Here is a 14,986-nt window from a genome sequence, read left to right as displayed (position 1 = left end):
CTGCAGCCCTCATCCAGACACCTGGACTGACAATATAGACATGTGTGACTTGTGTGCATGCTAAAGCTGCAGGATGGCCGGCTGAGGGCATAGCAATAGCTATCCTCCACCGTGTTTGTACAAATGACAATAAATAAAACAGAGAGGAAGGGTGAGCTGATCAAAACAGACAGTCCTATCCTCCGCCCGTCTGGCTGTAGGCTGCTGCCCTCCTACGGCAAGCTGGGGCAGTCATTCTGAACTCCAGATCAGCTCTCTGTATTACTAAAATGGACCGAGCTCAGCGGTTGGTTCCGGCTGACAGAAATTGCAGCTTCCAAACACCCAGTTTGCCATTTTGTTGTCTGTCTGAAGTAGAAAATCAGCACCCTGGGGCACTCAACCTCTCTGTCCTGCCAGAGAAGCCTTTGTGGAGGGAAAGGACTGTGGGCTGCTCAAGAAGCAATTGCCATCCTGAGCCTGCGTGTGCCACTGTTGGTGTTGAACAATATGTCCCTGTAGAGAGGGTGCAGATCTGCTGCTCTTCTCCCTTAGTGACACCTTTTGGTTGCTATCATTGGGGTTTTTTTCTAGTATCTGTATCTTGGCAACACAGCAGCTGCTGACTCATGGGCCCACGAGATCTTCATGAAGTTCAACGAGTCCAAGTACAAGGTGCTGCACCTGGTTGGGAACAATCCCAGGTACGAATACAGACTGGGAGAGGAACTCAACGAGAGCAGCCGTATGGTGAAGGACTTGGGGGTTCTCATGGATAAAAAGCTGGACATGACCCAGCAACATGCACTCAGCCCAGGCAGCCAACTGGGCTGCAACAAAAGCAGCATGGGCAGCAGGTCAAGGGAGGGGATTCTGCCCCTCTACGCTGCTCTCACCTGGAGTGCTGCATCCAGCTTTGGGGGCCTTGGCATAGGAAACACATGGACCTGCTGGAGCAAGTCAAGAGGAGGCCACAAAGATGGTGAGAGGACTGGAGCATCTCTGCTATGGAGACAAACTGGGAGAGTTGGGGGCATTCCACCTGGAGAAGGGGTAGGGGGAACCTCACTGCAGCCCTACAGCACCTTAAGGTCGCCTATAAAAAGGAAGGAGAAGGACATTTTATACCAGCATATAGTGACAATACAAAAGGCAATGGTTCTAAACTGAAAGAAGGTAGGTTTAGATGAGATATTAGGAAGAAATTCTTCATTGTGAGTGTGGTAAGGCACTGACACAGGTTGCCCAGAGAAGCTGTGCATGCCCCATCCCTGGAATTGCTCAAGGCCAGGTTGGATGGGGCTTTCAGCAACTTGGTCTATTGGAAGGTGTCCCTTCCCATGGCAAAAGGAGGTGGAACCAGATGATCTTTAAGGTCACCTCCCCGCGCACCCAACACGCCCGCGCGGTGACGCCACCTGAGGGCGGACACGGCGCGGCCGCTCCTCCCGCCCGCGTGGGGGCGCTGCCGCGCGGCTGTGGACTACAGTGCCCAGCATGCCCCGCGGCCTGGCCGGAAGTGGCGGCGGAAGCGGTGGGTGGGGGCGCCATGAGGGGTGGCGGGAATGGTGCCGCGATCCGCGCCTTGGCCGGCCTGCTCCACGTCCCCGTCCCGATCCCGATCCCAGCACGGCTGCCCCCAGCTCCTCGCAGAGGTGAGAGGCGCCGCAGCGCCGTGCTCGGCCCGCTGGCAGCCCCCACGTACGGGGGCAGCCCCCGCGCTCTGTGAAAAAGAATGCTTGGAATTGTTTTTCATTATTTGTAGTATTCAGTGCATCTTAACTCTAAATACAGACATTAATTCGGGTGCTGTGGCTGGTTTAGTTAGAGCCAGTTCTTTAGAGCGCACGTAAGGTAGCGCATGACTTGATTTATCTGGTAGTGGCACAATGTAACTTCCCTGTTGTTTAAGTGGTATAAAGCTTTTCAGTAGATAAGGTTCAGAACAAAGTTTTGTTCAAGGCAGGCAGCGAGCAGTGTGTAAGGTTCGAATAAGCATGGATTTAGAAGTAAAAGGGCTGCTTAGAGAACAAAGAATCTATTAGAATACAATCTGTAATATTCAAACCCCACAAAGATAAGGTGCAGAGAAAGATATGCTTGAAATAGAAATAGAAGTGGTGAAACATTTTCTGGGAAGGCACTCACATAATAAATAGAGAGGATCTTTAATATCCATTTGTAAGATATTGGGTGCAGGGATCATATAGCTTTGTTGCCTAGTTACTTTCCTGATGAACCAATAGACCCATTCTGAAAGTTACACCTGCAGAGATTTCTAAAAAATAAAAAAATCTGTAGCTTTATCTTCACATCCTCGCTGGAAAGGATAGTGATAGAAGAAAATGTAAAAAGAAAGCGATTGAGGAATTCTTTGAAAATGAGAGATTTAGATTGGATATTAGGAAGAAATTCTTTGCTGTGAGGGTGGTGAGACACTGGCACAGGTTGCCCAGAGAAACTTGTGGATGCCCCATCCCTGGAAGTGTTCAAGGCCAGGTTGGATGGGGCTCTGAGCGACCTGGTCTAGTGGAAGGTGTCTCTGCCCATGGCAGGGGGTTGGAATTAGATGGTCTTTAAGGCCCCTTCCAACCCAAGCCATTCCATGATAAAATAAAAATCTGTTGAAATTAAGGCTCAGCAGTTTAAATAAAATAGCAATGAATGCCTAATTGCATTAACTTACTGAATGTTTTAAAAATAAGAAAATTATTTAAGGGATGTTTCCCAAATATTGTAAAACAATTGGCTGTGGTGGGTTCATTTCTGTTGTCTCAGGATGCTTGTCCATTGCACAGTTACACAGACACACTTATCATTGATATACGAGTCCTAGTTGGTATAGATTTCCTGTGGAAAAGGGACTGATGGTTTCTGGTGTGTGCTGTAACCCAGCCTTTTGTTGCAACATCCATGCAGCTTTTCCATGATGAAATAAGTTAAAATTAGTGTATTGCATGATAAACCAATCAAGTTAAGTTTTAGGCATGTTTTGTTACTTCCAGGTTTTGCTGCCACGTTCATTAGGAAGTCATATGATGTCAGAAGAGTTGATATCACTCCCCTGGAGCAGAGGAAGGTAACTTTTGATACCCATGCTTTAGTGCAGGATCTGGAAAGCCATGGTAAGTGATATCTCATTAGTAATTCAAAGGAAAACTTTTAGTTTTAAATACTGTAACTTTGAGTGCTATCAGTTTCCCCAGAGTACTGGTACTCAGTGGTATAAAATATTTGGCAGCCTGTCTAGGAAGCTGGTGAAGGAGAGGCATCTCACCTGAGGATCTGATACATTACATTCACCTCATTACATTTGCCTCATTAGGCAAGTTTATATGGTGTCTTCCAGCTGAGGAACATAATTCAGTTAACAAATGTAAAGTAAATAACAGTTAAAGACTGTTTTAGAGCAAAAAGGAAGCTTTAATAGAAGTTCCTGCTATGTGCCTGCTAATAGTAATTTAAGGGGTTTTTTCTAACTAGAAATATTCTCAGCAGCATAGTGCTGTGATAACATTCTTAATGCCTGCGCTTTCATGTGGTGAGTGTGACTGGCTGAAGTTAGGTGAAAGGTCCATCTAGCCCTGGGTTCTTTCTCCTGACAGCAGCTGTGAGCCAGTGCCTGCAGAGAAGTGTTAAAACAGGGTAGATATCTGTGACACATCCCCTTTTACTTTCTAAGCCTCCAGTTGCTGTCACCCTGGAATTTGGGTCAGGTGTGAGTTTTAGTAACCTTCGCTGGAAATCTTCTCACAAGCTTATTCAGTCCCTGAGCCACTGTAAACTGATTAGTACCCAAAACATTCTTTCTCATGGAATTTCAGGCATCCACTCCTTTTGTTTATGCAGAATCTGGCTTCTGTGAGGTGAATTTGCTGCCCACTCAGCTCTTTTGTGGGAAGAGGAAGTGAACATTTGATCTTCCATGTCACTCATGATTATGCAAACTTCTGTCATATTCCCCCATCGTTCTTTTTCAAACAGAAGAATCCTAGCTTATTGCATTTTTCCTTGAGCAATAGCTTTTCCATATTTTTGATCATTCTCAATGTCCTTAACATTAATAATTTTGACTTCTATCACATTTCATTTCACAGGGGAGGGAACAGAGCTGCTGGCATTACTTGACAATTGAATGTCCTGTAGATTTGAACAGTGATATAAAGTTGCATCTGTTTTATTCTCTGTTCCTTTTCTTAGTAATTCCTAAGAGTTTGGTTTGCTTTATTGGTCCTTACTAAGCCTTGAGCTGGTGTCTTCATCAGACTAGCAACCATCTTTTAAAATCCTAAGTGACAGTAGCAACTTAATACAATTGGAGGTTGGAACTTCATACAATTGGAGGTTGGGATTTTTTTCCATTATTTGGGTCTAATAATAATATGCGTTAATAGTTAAAAGACTAATAATAGTCCGCTAACGATGTTTATTTTTTTCATGCCTGTCAGACTTGACAGCCTGCAGTTCCCTACATCTCCCTAGAACTACTTTTAAAAACTGGCATTGTTATTTCCCAGTCCATGGGTAACCAAGGTAGGCTAGGAAATATCCTCCTCCCAGGACTGTTTCAGCTACTTCTTCATCATGTTCCTTTGGGACTTGTGGGGTGAGGTCTATCTGGTGCTGGTTGTTACTCAGTTTAATTTGTTCCATAACTTTACAAATATTTTAGTACCACAGTGGCAGAGCTCTATAGGTGAAGCCTGTACACACCACAAAAGTGAGAAAGCATTTTAGTTTTTCCCAAGGTTACTGCAGACAGTTTTCAGGCTCCATTCTCTTGCTTATAGGAATTTTTCCACGTTTTCTAAACATCCATGCAACACGAACAGTTCCTGCTATAGAGGAAGAGTGAAATAAGGAATTGGCAAAAGCCTAATTAACCCTGAAGATTCAGAGGAACTGAAGCAATACTATCACACCTCTTAGTGGAAGGAAGCTGTCATAAAGCATGCATAGCTTCTTTAGTCATGTAAACCAATGGTGCAGCTTGACAGTACCAGTGTTTTAGAAGGGAGCAGTGGTATAGTTCTCTAAATAATTTGCCTTGAAAGTCTTTTTCAACAAAATGTTAATTGAACCCATTTTTTAAAATGGGCCAGTTGAAACACATCAGTGAGATTGCTGGAAATAAATCTTCAGGGCAAAAGCTCTCAGCACTTGACCAGATGAGAGCGATTTTTTTGTTTATTCTTTTTTTACTGTTCACATCATACAGTACTTCAAAATTGCACCAAGCTATGGACAAAGTGTAATTTTTATCATCAGAAAGCAAAAGTCCCGGTTTGAGTTCATTGTACAAGCGATGGATGCAGCAGTTTTAAAATCAGTTTTGCTTGTCTTCATATCTGTGCAGAACAATTCCAATACATGCAGAATTACCTGTTATTACTCTGTAGGATGCATGCTTTGTAGCTCAAGGTAAATTTGGCTTTAACAGAATCTGTGGCAGTTCATTATGAAGTAAAGTTTTGCTGAATTATTTTTACAATGCATGAACAGTTAAACCTTGAACAGAAATTTGATCTTTCTGTCAGCTGCATCTATAGACTTTTAGTGTATTAAAAGTTAACGTGCTTCAGATTTTTGCAGTCTGTGTTTTTTCTAGTTAAAAGTCACAGGGACCGGCTCCTGGCTGTCAGTTTTCAGGAACTGTGTGAATTCCCATGTGCCACTGTAGTTAGGTATGGCATTTGAGTGTCCCAGGTTGTCGTGTAGCTCTTGCTCTTCATCCAGATTTTTGATAGCACCTTAACTTGTCACACTTCTGTTGTCCTCTAGGCTTTGGGAAGGAGCAGGCGGAGACCATCGTGTCGGCACTAATAACCCTGTCAAACGTCAGCTTGGACACCGTCTATAAGGACATGGTCACGCAGGCTCAGCAGGTGAAAACCAAGCTGTGGTGTGGAGCTGTAATGGCTCATACTTGCATCTTTAAAGCACAAGTGAGCAGCTCTTGTTAGTACTATAAAGACCTCACTGTGCCAGGTTTTCCTAATTTTCACTTGGGATTTTAAATGATAGTTAAATGCCCTGACCTAGCTTCTGCTGAAGTCTGGCTGCTTCGTTGAACACAATGTTGGTTTTACAATTCCTGGGAAAACTTCAGTTGCATTTACACCGAGGAGCCTCATCCCATCTTGAAGTATTCAGTCTCAACACTGACTACACTGTTAAAATCAGTGTTTCTGCCTGACACAATTCCATGCAAATTATATCTGGGTTACTGACTTTCTTTTCATATAATAGGATTTCCAAAAAGAAAGGTTTCCATTTTGAAGGAAAAAAAAATAAAGAGAAATTCTTGTCTTCTGAGATTTAGAGGAAGAAAAAAATTTAAACAACTTTTATTAGAAATAAATGCCAGTAAGATAAAAATCTGTTGGAAGAAAGGCTCAGCAGTTTAAATAAAATAGCAGTGAATGCCTAATTGCATTAAGTAATTGAAGAAGAATGGCACATGATTTCAGCTTGCACAGCCTTCCTGAGTAATTATTAACGCCATCACTGTGCATCAGAGCTTTGTTATCCCACACAGATGTCTACCCTACAAGAAAAACTAAGTTCTTTTTATTTTGTCAGTTTGCTAAAGCAAAACTTCACCACCTCTACTGTCAGCAGGAAAGCCAGCCATGCTACTTAACTGACCTGCTGCCTCCAGGTATGTCCACAGACATGGACTTGAATACCTCAGTGAAGGAAACACCCCAGTGCTTTGCTGGAATGCAGACCAAGGTGCTGACCTGGCCAGCACAAACAAAACAGGCCAGCACAGGTTTATACCAACAGCTGAGTCATGCAGAGCCCACCCGCTGTCCCCAAGGGCACGTGACACAGCACAGACTACATCCAGGTGGCTAAAACCTCTGCCTCCTAAATCAAGGTGGCTCTGTCCACCCCATCTGGTGGGACAGTCCTGGCCCTGTACTTTCACATAAACTATGCCTAGGTCAGGGAGGCAGAGCTGCCACAGGTCAAAACCAAACCACACTCCAGTGGCTGTGGTCAACCATGCTGCTGAAGTTTTCCCAGGAGTTGGAACAATTTCATTGTGTTCAATGAAGTAGTCAGACTTCAGTGGAAGTTTGGTCAGGGCATATTTTAATGAATTTAGTTCTATGTAAACTATGAGAAATACTGTTGGCTTGTAGTCTGAGTGAGAGCTTTTTATTTTGCTGGCTCTCAGCTTTAAAAGACGAATCCCACAGTGATATGTCATTGTCATTATGACATTTCCATAAATAATAGGGTAACTTCCTTATGGTGACTGAAGGAGTATTATTGCTTTCAAGATTCTAAAGTACTGCATTTCTTCCTTTATTTTCTGGAGGTTTTTTTCCTCTATAGTTTATAAATAGCAGTTGATTTCTGAACTTGTTAGGTCAAACCTCACAAAGACTTTTTTCAGTGCTTTTTTAGCAGTGTTTTTACCTGTGTCTGACTTCACTGCTGAGAGGATGGTGTGATACTTGTATCAGTAAGACCTGGGCTTTTGATCAGTTTGTGGGCAAGCAGTTGAAGTGCTTCTTAGGAACAGCATTAAAACCAAAAATTAATATTTCTGAGGCTACTGAACATTCACTGAAAATGGAAGAGACTGAAGAACTAACTTGTAGTTTCAGGTATATTTCATTTCATAACTACTTGGACTAATACTTCGGGCCTTTTTTCTTAAATTCAAAGTTGGTGCATTAAAGCAACAGAAAGAGAACAAAATGTAAACCTCTTGAGTCTTCCAAACAAATTGCAACTATAAAATTCTGTTTCTGTCGCTTCCTTGTTGGAGAGACTCCCCACTTTTGTGCTTTGGAGTAACTAATTTCATAATTTCAGACCTAAAAATCTTTCCTTTACTTGCCAGAAAGTGTGCAACATAATCAGTGGCATATTTTATTGTTCCAAAGGAAATAACTTTACAGCAGATAATGGCACATTTGGACTCCATTCGAAAAGATATGGTCATCCTGGAGAAAAGTGAATTTGCAAACTTGAGAGCCGAGAATGAGGTACTAATATATATTTTTCATTCAGCAGTTTAATTCCAATATACATTGGGGCTTACATGTTGTACATTTTTGTGGAACAAAGTATGAATGTAAAAATAATTCTAGGTACTTCCATCAGAGTTGAAAAGTTTATAGATTACAACTTCTGAGATCACATAAAAATATATTTCACATAAGACTTGCTCAGGTTTTCTGTAAAGAAAAAATTCGACAGATCTTACAATCATCTTCTGTAATTTTATTTAAAGGTAATTCTGGTAGTTTGTGGCCATGAAACATATACTGCAGGGAGAGGAGTCAGCCGTTTCTTTGCAACAATTTAATTAAGCTGGTAATTGAGATACATTTTGCTTTTACTTGATGGCATGTTGGTATTTTTCTGCTGTCTTTAGTCTCTGAATAACAAGATCATCATTTTTAGAAAATAATCTCTTTATTTTGAGCAAAATTGCCAGCAGATGATATGTGGCTGTACAATTGAACGCCTTATTGAGGATATTTAATCAAGAAAAAATTGCCCCATTGGGAGAAAAATTAGGGAAGAATAATTGCATGCATGCAGTGGTAACACTTACACGACTGATTAATTTGGTTAGCAGCTTTCTGAATTTGTAAAATCTTTCTTTTTTTCTCTCCTCTGCACTTAGAAAATGAAAATTGAATTAGATCAAGTTAAACAGCAGCTAATGGTAAGTAAATAGCAAGTACCTGCATGCCCCTATTAGGGAAAGTAAATAGTTATTTTCATAATCTTTATTTTTTTTAAAGAATGAAACTGGTAAAATCCGAGCTGACAGCAAGCTAGACATAAACCTGGAGAGGAGCAGGGTGACAGATATGGTAAGCTGGTCTGTGAAGATGCCCTTATCAGTTCTGTGTCATGTTTCTGTTACTACAGTTATAATTTACCTTTCATCCACAGTTTACAGATCAGGAGAGGAAACTGATGGAAGCAACTACAGAGTTTCATAAAAAAGTAAGTACTGAGTAAAGCTGATTTATAGTCAGCAGGATACAGTTACACATTGCATTTTATGTACAAACTTTCGTGGAAGTTAATAGATTTTTGGATGTGGTTAAAGAAGAGGCTGGACTGTATCACTCACAGCTGTTGCAGATGTTTTTTACCTTAGAAATGAACACCAGTCAGCAGAGGGAGGCATGCAAGCCTTTTCCCTTGCTTCCCAAGTCCCTTGTTGCTGGCTGTTACAAGTGGGATGTGTGCTGTCATGCTGCCCTTCCCAGTGTTAACTGATGAGCTGTACAAGAGGGATGGTCCAGGTGCCTGCAGCCAAGCATTTCAAGGGCTGGAAGTCCTCAAAAGCTGCTAGATGGCACCAAAGTCTAAGAGGCTGAAGAGGGACTTGTCCCATCTTCAGCATCTCCTTCCTTTTTGGGATATGGCTTGTGAATGCTTAAACCTTTGTTTTTCAGAAATGTAGGAATAATGTTCTGTGTGCTGCAGAATGTCTCCTTTAGGATGCACTGGCATATCAGACAAAAGTCTGTATCATGAGGGTGGTGAGGCACTGGCAGAGGTTGCCCAGAGAGGTTGTGGACTCCCCATCCCTGGAGGCATTCAAGGCCAGGCTGGATGGGGCTCTGAGCAACCTTGGTCCAGTGGAAAGTGTCCCTGCCCATGGCAGGGGAGTTGGAACTAGATGGTCTTTAAGGCCCCTTCCAACCCAAATCATTCTGTGATTCTGCGATCATCAGTTTTCTTGCTTTCTGTCACTTCAGTATTCTTCCTGGATTGTATTAAATGGTTTTCTGAGTCTTCTAAGGTCTCTTAGTAGTTAGTAATGTTTTACTTCAGTGATAGGCTGGAAATTAATTTCTTGTTTCTAGTAGCATAGTATTTTAGTGCAGCTTTGCAAAGCTGAAAGGGTTAAACACCATTGTCATTATATGCTATCTTTTAATGTTTCAGGATTCAAGTACCAATAGCGTTATCTCAGAAATCAGTAATAAAATTGACACTGAAATAGCTTCCTTAAAAACACTCATGGAATCGAATAAACTTGATACGATACGTTATCTGGCAGGTACGTGATAGGCAAGGAGGTGAGTGCCGGCACTGTATCTTGGATGTAAAACATTTTATTCAGGAGTATATGCTGAAAGAAGTCAGTAGTAGGAGCAGACAGCTGGGATTGCAGGGGGAGATTTCCCCCCAGCTGGATAAAGTGTGACACAGAACACAGAAGAGGTGGGAGCATGCCACACTAGGACTAGGATTGTGCCCAGAACTGGGATTAGGAGGAATACGGACATGATCTAAAAAAAAAAATAAAAAAAAAAGCTTAAATACCTTATCCATCTGACAGTACCTCTGCTTGCTGCAGCAGCCACTGACATGGCAGAGTTGCTACAGAAGTTCTCCTGAGGTCATTTGGGTTACCCTGAAAGTTTGCTGTCATTCGGGACTGGTCTGAGAGTGACCAGTTCTGCTTCCCATTCAGTCTCCACAGACATACAGCTCATACTTTCCCCTGCCAAGCAGAACAAATCTCAGTCTGATTTGAGATTGTCTTCTCAATATATACATAAAACCAGTGAAGTTTTTATTGTGTTGGAGCTGGATAAAAAGAGAGTAATGCAGTATATTTGGAAGCAAGAATAAATTCAAAGGGAAATGTAATTAGCTTTATTCTAACACTAATTGAAACAGCAGCATAACAAATCCAAAAGACAGCTTGTCAGGGGTGCTGCCGGGATATCCTGGTGTTGTGTCAGATACCTGTATCGTCAGTTCATTGTCGATTGGTTCAGTGGCAAATCATTATAACCACATCTAATGCAAGACCTGGTACAGCATCTCCTGTAATACAGCTTCCAGTAGTAAAAGTTCCTGTAGCCTGTGGTGCACTGAGTATCCAGTGTAGCTGTTCGGATGTGTCCCTGAAAACATGCTTCCTTAGGCTGCTGAATTCGGCCCCCATCTCACCACCACAGTGCTGCTGTGCAGGGTATGACATCTAAGGCAAGCCACTGTCTTCTCAAATTGCTCTGTCACACCTGCAGCAATTCATGGAGTTTAAGAGGCTCTGCTCTAGTGTTGTTACCATTTTCTTCCATCTGTTTGCAGCTAATTTCCTGTATGTATAAAGTGATACACTTCAGCATTCAGCTAATTATTTCCTTTCTTTGGGTTTGTTTTTTTTAACAGCTTCAGTGTTCACTTGCCTGGCAATAGCACTGGGATTTTACAGGTTCTGGAAGTAGATCTCAATGGAATAACTGCATCTAATACAGACAGAGAAAAGGCCACCCAGGCCAACAGTAGTTTGATGATCATGTTTGCACTGTGGATAACCTTGGTACCTTTTTGATTTGATATTCTTACTGTATAAGAAAAATGTTTTCTGAATATGTAACACTAAAGATCAAAATAATTGGGGGGAAGTAGCCAAATAGTAATTTTGTTGTCTCTTGTTCAGTAATGTATTAATTTCAAAGTATTTCTTATTCTATACCACTAAGTGTTTCCTGATATTTTTTATAATTAAATTTGGTTTTCCAACTTTCTCACTCTCAGCTCCTCTTAAAATGGAAATATTAAATATTTTATAGGACCTTGAAATGCGAATACAATTCTTAAAATAGTGTTCCCAGTGTGGGGATACTAATACCAGATTACAATACATCTACTCTGATCCAAGTATATTAATCTTAAACATAGGTTCTGGATTTTTGTCTTCAGTTCGTTCCTCACTTTTCTGATGGATTGAAGCCTGGCCCTTTGGGGTTTTTATCTACATACATAAAAATGCACTCCAAGGCCTTTATTAAAGAACTCCTTTTTCTTGAAAACTAGTTTACATAAAGTTAAAATCTTATGTACAACTAAAATGTCTCCATAGATTTATTTTCTTTAGTATCTCTTGCAATGTCCGTAACCCCAGAAGTCAGAATGGGGGAACTTCTCTGTCTTTGTCTTTCCAAGGGGAAATGCCACTACTCTGAGCAACCATGTACAGCCCTGGGGCAGATAAATACTCTTAATTTCCCCCTTTCAGGTAGTGCAGAGTATTTCTAATGAACCCAGACATATTTTCTGGGCACACTAACATGGAAATACTCAGCATCTCAGTGGTGCCGGTGTGGTGGTGGTGGTAGTGGTGGTGGTGATCCTCCTCCCATCTCCACACTCCTCAGGATTGTTCTGTAATCCTGACACACTGACTTTCCTAACCCATCTGCCTTCTGCAAGGACTTGGAAACTTTTGTTGCAGAGATGCAACATAGCAGGTGGATGCCTTCAAAACTGAAGCAGTCACATCTCAAGTACAAATGCATATGCTTGGTTTGATTCTTGTAGTAAAATAATAATTTTTAAAGTCCTTCTGGATTAACTTCGAAATAAGAATAGGCCCTTTATGGGCTAAGGACTATGTAGTAGTGAGTAGTGGCAATTTTTTTTATTGAGGTTTTATTCTGTTTACAGTTGAACTTGCTGGTATTCTGCTAATTCTTATATTCTATGCATTAAATTATTTATTATCTTCATTCAAGAAAATAAAATTAATTTCTTATATTTGCCGTCTGACTATCTGAGTGTTCCTACATTAACATTTAGCACCAGTGGTGAGGTAGGAAAGAGCTCATCTATTGCAGCTTCTCACCGTCATCATCTCACACACCCTGAAGTGAGCTCTTGAGACTGAATTTCTACTCTTTAGCTCTGATACAAAGCTTATGCTGTTAGTCAGTGTGCCTCTCCTTCAGTGTGCACAGAAAAACACTGATTTTTATTTTCCAGTACCTCTGAAATTCTCAGAGATTGTTTTCTTTGGTACTTAAGGAGAGGACATATCAGGACTTGAGCACTAAAAAAAATAATCTCAAAATGAGGCTTCCAAAGGGAAAATAACTTCACAACAGCACACAGATGAGAGAAAAAATTTTATAGGTGTAGTAATTAAATGTTTTCTAGATATGGAGGAGAGGTCAGGGTTGCCATTTCTAACCACAACGTGCCCCATAACCTAGTAAACTCTTCAGCCCTGAGCTAGAGGCCTGCTGCTGCAGTTCATCTGGCACCTCACAAAGGAGTCACTTCCTGGCTTCTTTAGGAATGACTTGAAGATGAAAATCAAGGTGCCTGGCACCTGTCTGCAGCTGAGAGGTAATTCTCCCGGAGACTGTATTCTGCTTCACACTGAAGGTCCCATCTGAATATCCTAGGAGGTGATGTGCACTTTTTCCTTTCTAAGGTCACAGTACAGAACAGACCAGGAGACAGAGGTACTTCTCTCCGAATTATGAGGGCCTATGACATTGCTGCTGTTAACTGTTGAAATGTCAATTGCAAAGCTGTTGCTAAACTACATTTGCTGCTGCTGCACCAGAGAACTAGAGAACTAAAACCATAGTTCAGTGAAAGGCAGAGAACCACAACTCATCTGTGCAGCTGGGCCATGCAAACTTTGCATTGTGTGGAATATTGCCTTTCTACCTTTGCAGTCTCCTGCCCCTCCTTGGAGGGTCGTTCCTCAGCGTTCCTCAGCGTAGCCTCACAAACACTCCTCCTGGGCTGCAGGCTGGCTGCTTCTTTATTTTCTTTTTGTCTTTGCAAGACTTGGCAATTGTCTCAGCTTCCTGAAACAAAGGATATTCAGCCATTAAAGAGCAATCACTGGAAGGATTTAAAATCTATGGCTGTGAGTAACGACAGAACACTGTGTTCAAACTGAAGCTGGGGGCAGAGCATAGTCCCAGGGCATGGGATGGCAGCACAGCAGTGTAAGTGGAAGGCCCCTTGGCTGTAGCAGTCACTCAGAGCAGTTCTTGAAAATAAACCTGCCTTGGTAGTTGTCTCCAGTCCCAGCCAGTAAATCCAAAGCTCAGCTAGACTTTTTCAGACTGTTGTGGATAAAAACAACTACAGCCACTCTTCCACCCTAGGAATGGGGCACTCTGTGCCATAGTTGTTCTATATTTTTAAACCTGCCAGGGAAGTATAATGAATCATGTCTTAAAGCAAGCTGTTATTAGCCTGGGGTCAGATGATGACAACAGAAGGACTAAAATTCTTGGGATGAAAATTCCTGTGCTTTTTCATGAACCCTAATAATCTGCTTAAAAAGCTATTTTCTATGACTCACTCCCTCTGGACCAGTGAATATTGAAATACAGTGGTTACACTGCACAGCTGCCCACAGGGGAATGAATATGGCTCCATCTCACAAGAGCAGATGTTGGGCTGCTTAGAACATTCCTCCAGGATGGGTATTCTTGACTCCTCTAGTCAGACAAAGGACTTAAATCTGAGTTGCCCATGTTGCCAGTGACGAGTCGTTGCCTGACTTTTATCCTGGATATAACAGAGCCATACAAACAGTTACATAGACAAGGCAGTGCAATGGCCAGGGAAGTTAAGCGGAGCTCCAAGAACAGCCCTGCCACGTGCCTTTTCCACTGGCATCTTTTCCTAAGAACCAACAGTGTTACTGCACACCAGTCCCCACACCCATAGGGTAAGGAATATAGGTGCTTCATCCAAGGCTGACAACTTGACTGGATGACAAAAACCTGACAAACAGGATTTTGATTGTCAAATCAATTTTCGAGAGTTATATTGGGCAGCAAAAGGTCTGAAATGCCAGCTCACCTGTCCCCAAAAACTAGCTTCTGATCTATCCTCAAGATTTCATTTTTTGAAAAGCTACAGTTTTTCTGTCTTTGCCTGCTAAGCCAACTAATAATTCATATCTGTGTGTATATTCTTTGCTGTGAGAGGGCTGGATAATTGGGATGATAGCAGATGGCATACAAGAACACTCTCTGCAATCAGCCACTGCACACATCAATAAAGTCCTGTACTACAGTCCTCCATCAACTCACTTCCCAGTCTGGTGTAAAAGAGAGAAAAGCAAACCTGTTTTGAAGGAGTTTTGAAGCAAAAGAAATATCCTAAAGTATAAGCTGCAATTGCTACAAAACCTGCCAGCCAGGGGGTGGGAGCTGACACAGCAGGTTGACACCTAATGTGAGCAGCC

General features: G+C 41.9%; 2 protein-coding genes across 6 annotated transcripts in view; one reads left to right on the top strand and one right to left on the bottom strand.

Annotated features, from left to right (window-relative positions):
* Positions 1-1,491: 1,491 nt before the first annotated feature.
* Positions 1,492-12,527, top strand: CCDC90B (coiled-coil domain containing 90B). 4 transcript variants are annotated; one of them, XM_051779283.1, is made up of 9 exons: positions 1,492-1,634; positions 2,985-3,104; positions 5,761-5,864; positions 7,884-7,985; positions 8,633-8,674; positions 8,754-8,825; positions 8,908-8,961; positions 9,916-10,030; positions 11,155-12,527. In XM_051779283.1, the coding sequence occupies exons 1-9, from the start codon at positions 1,529-1,531 to the stop codon at positions 11,208-11,210; spliced, it is 771 nt and encodes a 256-aa protein (XP_051635243.1). In that variant the 5' UTR covers positions 1,492-1,528; the 3' UTR covers positions 11,211-12,527. The 4 variants fall into 4 exon arrangements, with proteins under 4 accessions (XP_051635243.1, XP_051635242.1, XP_051635245.1 ...); XM_051779282.1 differs by having other exon boundaries at positions 5,761-5,924; XM_051779285.1 differs by lacking the exons at positions 1,492-1,634; positions 2,985-3,104 and adding an exon at positions 3,115-5,663 and having other exon boundaries at positions 5,761-5,924.
* The window catches only part of ANKRD42 (ankyrin repeat domain 42), a 19,599-nt gene continuing 15,570 nt past the window's right edge, over positions 10,958-14,986 (bottom strand). The window contains exons 12-13 of one of the 2 annotated variants that reach the window (XM_051779259.1): positions 13,444-13,586; positions 10,958-11,081 (exon numbers count right to left, since the gene is read on the bottom strand). In XM_051779259.1, the coding sequence (XP_051635219.1) occupies positions 13,491-13,586 (96 nt within the window). In that variant the 3' untranslated portion in view covers positions 10,958-11,081; positions 13,444-13,490. Of the gene's footprint in view, positions 11,082-12,652; positions 13,587-14,986 lie in introns of those variants that run through there. The other variant, XM_051779257.1, reaches the window with a different exon arrangement.

Source organism: Manacus candei, unplaced genomic scaffold (assembly GCF_025592945.1).
Source record: "Manacus candei isolate 608988 ecotype Guabito, Panama unplaced genomic scaffold, ASM2559294v1 h1tg000014l, whole genome shotgun sequence".
NCBI lineage: Eukaryota > Metazoa > Chordata > Aves > Passeriformes > Pipridae > Manacus > Manacus candei.
This window is presented reverse-complemented; position numbering and strand designations above follow the sequence as displayed.